Source organism: Astatotilapia calliptera, chromosome 18 (genome assembly GCF_900246225.1).
Source record: "Astatotilapia calliptera chromosome 18, fAstCal1.2, whole genome shotgun sequence".
Classification (NCBI taxonomy): Eukaryota; Metazoa; Chordata; class Actinopteri; order Cichliformes; family Cichlidae; genus Astatotilapia; species Astatotilapia calliptera.
The window spans coordinates 25,242,601-25,249,112 of NC_039319.1; the positions used below are offsets into that span (position 1 = coordinate 25,242,601).

The window sequence follows — 6,512 nt, forward strand, 5'->3', positions numbered from 1 at the left end:
GCTGTTAGGGCAAAGCTTGAGGAGATCTGAATGAAACGGTCTGGAATGTACTATTACACTTTTAGGGGTTCGTGGATGTTATGTGGAAAACGCCATATATCAGCTTACACAATTTACTTATTTAAGTGGATATATGTTCATTTTCATTTAAAACGCTTACTTTTAAATAATTACGTAGGATACATTTCAATAGCTCCTTTTTGTACACGACACAGGATCCCAACAAGAAAAAGAACACCCCTACTGTGGTAGCAGCTTGGACTGTACCAAGATGATGTTACGAACAGCCCTTTAAAGTCGCTCCACTTCCCAGATGAACTAGAGCGCCGCCACACAGTGAGAAGGCACGGACTGACAATCTATTATGTCTGAAAATGGTCTCTGTTTAGAAAGGCGATTTAAGAACACTAAATTTTTGACTGTGGGATGCTTATGGACGCGGAATCCAAGGAGTTATCTTTTTATTCACTTAAATGTAGGACGTGGCGTCTGCGAATACTCTTAAGTAGCCTAGCTTAAATTAGGTTAAAAGAAACGTGCATTTTTTTTATTATTATTATTTTGCTCAGACTTGCGAAGACAACAGCGGCAACCTGGACTACTCTAGTGAAACAGGAATGATTTATCCTCCCGAAGGTTTATTCTACATCGAAATGGACCAAGCACCAGGTAAGTTAGGGTTAAAACCAGCCATTATCTGATCTGCGGGGGGTCGGGGAGTGTTTTATCAATGCCCCGCTTTCTTCTTCTTTTTTTCTTATCGGTTAATATCTGTTAGTAAAGCTGACATCTGAGAAAATGCTGTGCAGGTGTCGGCAAAGCGTTGCAATGGTCAGGTCCTCAGTGCTGCGCTCTCCCAGTGGCATTGCCCAGGCATGCATAGCGCAATTCACTTGGCAATTACGTAATACCTTTCGGAGAACCAGGCGCAGTGGCTTGCCTCTTTTCTTTTGTCTCGGCACATATGGCAAACTTTGACAGGGATGCACGGCGGCTTTGCGTTGTCCCACTAAACCTAAACGACACGTACCCAAACGTGTGCGGCAGAGGAAAGAGTGCATTTTATAGAGAATATAGTCGCGAGTGCGTTAATGAACGACCGCTTTGTTCTCCACTGCAGCCAGCCGTGGTTAATTTGCTCGCTAGCTCAGAAAGTAGGCTACAGGCAGCTCGTCTCATGACTTAGCTCCGATAAACTCGCCTGCAGCTTATTTTGTAGCCTGTTTTGCTTTTGCGTTGTTACTGCGCCGAAATCGTTTAGCGAATGTGCTGTAGCCGATTTGAGTTATGTTAATTGAATTTGGCCAATTGATTAGTAAAAAAAACTGCGTCAGAGTCCTTAGCCTTAATACATTTATTTAATTTACGAATAGCTATACTAAGTGGGCTACAGTTAATTAAGTAGCTTGCAGGAGAGGTTTATGAGAGCTGAAAATCTGTGACGACAATACAAGGTGTAGGAAGCACAACAAAAATGAAAACAGTGGGTCAGCCAGTTTGTGTTGTGTGCGTTTCAGACTTTTAATTTGGCATCTTTTTAAAAATAATTTCTTGCATGCATTGCTAGTGCATGTACTAGTGCAAGCATGTGGCGTTTGGAAGCCGGTGGAGTGTTTTTTGGCAGGACTCCGTGGAAGGAAGAGGAGGGGGGAAAGGTGTGCAGACTTAAATTTTTTTGCAGAGTTCAGGAGCCGCAGCGTTTCACTGAACTGCTGCACCTGTCTTTTGTTTATTTTTGAGGTCAGGAGGAGGGGGGGGTGGAAGGTGAGCGGATGGTGGGAGAAAGCCACACTTTCCCCTGTGTGAGGGTGCTCTTGTATTCTCCCTAACTGCCTCGTGAAAGGCACTTTTGTCCTGCAGTGAAATATATCGCCCTTCACTCCTCTTGATGCGGTTTCCCCTCGTTTTTCATTTTTAAGGAAAACGCTTAGTCTTCAAGCCAGAGTCACGGATCCCCCCCCTCCCTCTTCCTCCCTTCAGGGTTGATGGAAAACTTATGATCTCTAAGCTCGCAATGGTTATAAAATGAAAAGGGTGGTCCAAGAGACTCAAAATATAATTTATAGCCTATTAAATGCCAGTCATGCAATTCAGGACAGTGCCAGAGGCAAACTTTAGAGAATGGACTTTAATTTATTTCACAAGAGTTGGATACTGGTTAGTGTATAATGGATTTTATAATTAAAGTATTTGGAATAATTAATTAAAAAAAACAAATTTAATAGTTAACTCATAAGCTACATTTCTATTTTTAGTAATGACAGCACTGAAGATCTTGGTAATGATTTGGCAACTTGGAAACTTGCCCGGGCATGTTCTCAGATCTTGTCAGGCTTCATCAAGCAAGGGTGTTACAAACTGTGTGTGCCTCATTTGCTGGCTGGATGGAGGGGGGGGGGGGGGTCATAATATTGAAGGGGTCGTGTTTACAGTAACTGCTTAAGTAGATCTTGTGGCAGATTATTGTGTTAAATTCTCTAAGAAAAGAGGGGAAAATTTGCATTTCATTCCATCCTCGTTTTGTCTTTCGCATGCAGCTCTCCCTCCCAGGTCAACAAAGCCACCATCTTCCACCATGAACAGCAACTGCCTTTCGCCTCCTGCGCATTCGCTACAGGACGCTGAATGGTACTGGGGTGACATAACAAGGTAAAGGATGAGAACATCCGCAGTCCTTCAGCAAATATCCCATCCTTTCAAAGGTCTCGTGTGATGTTTTGATTGTTAAACATATTGGCACGTTGAATTCCGTTAAGCATTAACTGACTTCCCACAGGGAGGAGGTAAACGAGAAGCTCCGAGACACACCTGATGGCTCCTTTCTGGTGCGCGATGCATCCACAAAGCTGCAGGGAGACTTTACGCTGACATTAAGGTAAGATGAAGAGAAGAGGAGCACAGTGATTCCAAGCGCAGCGCTAAAAGAAAATATTAATGGTGAGGTTTAAATTGTATTTTGCACTGATCTAATTTTTTTCTCTACTCAAATTTTTAGAAAAGACGGGCACAACAAGCTGATCAAGATTTACCACCGTGACGGGAAGTATGGCTTCTCAGACCCTCTCACATTCACGTCGGTGGTGGAGCTCATTTGGTACTATGAGCACCATCCGTTGGTGGAATATAATGCCTCACTGGATCTGATGCTTACCCATCCTGTGTCCCGTTTCCAGCAGGTTCGTGAGTAAATACAAATGTATTTCTTTTTACTTTATAAACACAAGGATACGCGTCGTCTAAGCAAATGAAATTTCTGCGTTTAGGTGAAAGAGGACAGTGTGGATATGACTGGAAGAAAGCTTAAGGAGGTCCACAGTCAGTACCAAGAGAAATCAAAGGAGTTTGATCGTCTCTACGAAGCCTTCACAAAGACCTCACAGGTTAAAAATGCAGCCTTTTTAAAATAAAATAAAATAAATCTTTTCTTAATGGTCTGATTTACTTTTAACAAATGCCTGAGTCTTTTCTGAATGGATATACTCTGTATGACACAGGAGATCCAGATGAAGCGCACGGCGATAGAGGCTTTTAATGAGACTATGATGATCTTTGAGGAGCAGTGTCGTGAGCAGGAGCGCTACGGAGAAGAGTTTGAGAGAAGCAGCCATTTGGAGGGAATTGACAAAGATTTGGAGAGGTACTTCATTGCACAGTGGCCGGGGGGGGCTCTTAAAATGTGGGTGCATTTTGCACATAAACCCCTAAACTCTGGTCACACCTGTGACCTGTCCTTTCCCTCATCAGCTTTCTGATACACTACGAGAAGCTGAAGTGCCGTCTCGCAGAGATCTATGACAGCAAAATTCATTTAGAGGAAGACTTGAGGACGCAGGTGGAGGATTACAGAGAGACGGACAGGAAGATTAACAACCTGCGGCCAGACCTCATCCAGCTACGCATCATGAGAGACCAGTACCTCAAGTAAGTGGCATCAGAATATTGTTTTGTGGCATTTGTGGTAACAATCATTAGGGATTATAATGTTTAGTTTTTCTTCTTGCAGCTGGCTTAATCACAAAGGCGTACGGCAGAAACGCATAAATGATTGGCTGGGGGCACATAACGACAGCCTTGATGAGTAAGTTTAAACACATTCTTTATTTTAATATAAAAACATTAATTTTAATTAATAAATAACTTGTTAATGGAAGACAGAATTGAAAGAGACATGACAACCACCCTCTTTCTTTCAGTACGTATGTGCTAAAGGGAGATGAGAAGAATTTGCCACATCAGGATGAGACGAGCTGGTTTGTTGGTGAACTGAGTCGGACGCAGGCAGAGGAGATGCTTCAAGGCAAAGTCCCTGGAACATTTCTGATCCGCGAGAGCAGCAAACAGGGATGTTACGCCTGCTCCGTTGTGTAAGTCCAGCATTTTGGCCCCAAAAAATGGAATCTGTTTGAGATGCTTGTTGCTCTTGATTTGATCACATGACACTTACAGATGTCCTTCTTTCCGTTAAAGCGTAAACGAAGAAGTCAAGCATTGCATGATCTACAGCACACCGCACGGATACGGCTTTGCCGAGCCCTATGATGTCCACTGTTCACTGAAAGACCTTGTCCTGCACTATCGCCTGCACTCATTAGTGCAACACAATGACGCCCTGGATGTGCGGCTGTCACATCCGGTGCACGCCAAAGCTGCAGCCACACCTTCACAGCACGCAGAGGAACAACACAAACTGATACAGACTCCAAAACACACGTCGGGGATGGCCCCTGCCGCTCCGGAGATGTAATCCAGTGGTGACAGACAAAAGGACATGTTTACTGCGAGAGACTGCATCAGGGTGCATTGTATAGAATTTTTTTTTTTTTTGCACTACAGTGATTCCAACGGTTTTATGAATGGGATTTCACAGAAGTGGAACCGCAACTTGAATGTCAGCTTGAATTATTTTTTTTAATTTTTTTTTAAGACTGTTTTAAGCTTTCAGCTTTTTTTTTTTTTTTTTTTTTTTTTTTTTTGGGTACTTCATTTATTGCCATTTGTTTAACACACACCTTTTGGGTAGGGGTGCTGACCACCTGAGATCTACTCACTGACGTCAGGTGCTGCACTTTTTCTTTAAGCCAAGAATTCACATTGCTAGAGATGTTTTGAGTTAAACTGTTCAGTTTTTAAAATTGGATTATTACTACAAAGTGCTTTTGTGGGGGTGGGGTGGGGGAATGGTGTAAACATGTAGTTTCATCCAGGTGGTTTGGAGGGCCAAGTAATTTTTTTTTTTTTGTTGTTTTTTTTTTTTTAAATAAACTGACATTCATATACAGTGGATAATTATGTAGCATTAACATCCTGTAGAATACCATAGTAAGAGCATATACCCATTGACCAAAACACTAAATATTGAGCAGAACTACATCCCTGTTTAGTCCAGTAATTGCATTTGGGCAAGGGTAGGGCAGTTTATGTACACCTGCTGATCAAAACGTAATCTGAAGTACTGTATGTTATATTCTGTTACTCAAAGAAGTATAAGCTTTTTGTATTCTATATATATTTTTTCTATAAACATGCCACAAGATGAAAGTGCAATCCAACAGTATTTCTATTGTTGCAATGTATGATGACGGTGGTGGTGGTGGTGGTGGTGAAGGTATTGTTGTTGCAAGAGGTTGACATTTGCCACAAAAATGCACTCTTTAGTGGCCTCCAATGTTTGTGTGAACTGCCAGAGGTCCGGAAGTATCCTGCCTCAATTACTTGAACTGTGGCATTGCTTGAGCTATGAATGTTTTTTTTCCATGACATGCAGCCTACATAGCTTAAGAGGAAAGGAATCCATGTTGAACTTGGCACATTTTTCGAGTTTGAGGACAATAGACGCTCTGTACAGAGACACAATAAAAGTGTATTTCTAAAGGTTGCTTTATGGAAGTAGGTTGTTTAAGCCTCTTAAAATAATCAAACTTCACTGGGGGACTGAGGAAATTCCTCAGGTGACGCTAAGCAATGTGAGATCCTGACCTTTTTCTTGCTGAAAGACAATAAACTGATGATGGTTTTGTCAACTAATTCGAGTCTGTTGCTAACACTGTTCAAGAAACACTTTTTAAAAATTATTATTATTCACATTAATCATAAAAAGATTGAAGGCAGCTTTGTTATTTTTCTAAGTGCTGTTAAAGTTCCAGTGACCAAAACTATGCTTAACACTAACTTGCGTTGGGTTTACAGTCTTTACTGAAGCCATGGTAGTCCAATGAGCTTATCTTTGAGTTTGCCAAGGTGGGAGACAGCGAGGGCACTGGAGGACACGCTGCAGACAGATGGGAGAGAAAGGAAGCGATAAAGACAATAGCAGGATGTGCGCAGGCTCTTCCGTACTCAGCCTGACTGCCGTTGAGTCACTCCAAAAAATTTTTTAGGAACATGCTTTGCATGGCTCTCACATGCATTTTCAAATTTTTGATCCTTCTGTAAAGGAAAAAAAAGGAAATTAACATTTGGTACTTGAGAGCAGCTTGGGGTTTTTTTCCTTCTAGGTTTATCACACAGTTGGC

General features: G+C 42.0%; 1 protein-coding gene across 1 annotated transcript; it reads left to right on the top strand.

The window, feature by feature from the left end:
• Positions 1–318: 318 nt before the first annotated feature.
• LOC113010606 (phosphatidylinositol 3-kinase regulatory subunit gamma-like) lies at positions 319–4,916 on the top strand. Its single transcript, XM_026149767.1, has 10 exons — positions 319–669; positions 2,538–2,649; positions 2,777–2,875; positions 2,996–3,176; positions 3,264–3,380; positions 3,495–3,637; positions 3,745–3,921; positions 4,004–4,078; positions 4,194–4,364; positions 4,468–4,916. Exons 1-10 carry the CDS (start codon positions 618–620, stop codon positions 4,742–4,744), a joined length of 1,404 nt encoding a protein of 467 aa, XP_026005552.1. The 5' UTR covers positions 319–617; the 3' UTR covers positions 4,745–4,916.
• The last annotated feature ends 1,596 nt before the right edge of the window (positions 4,917–6,512 follow it).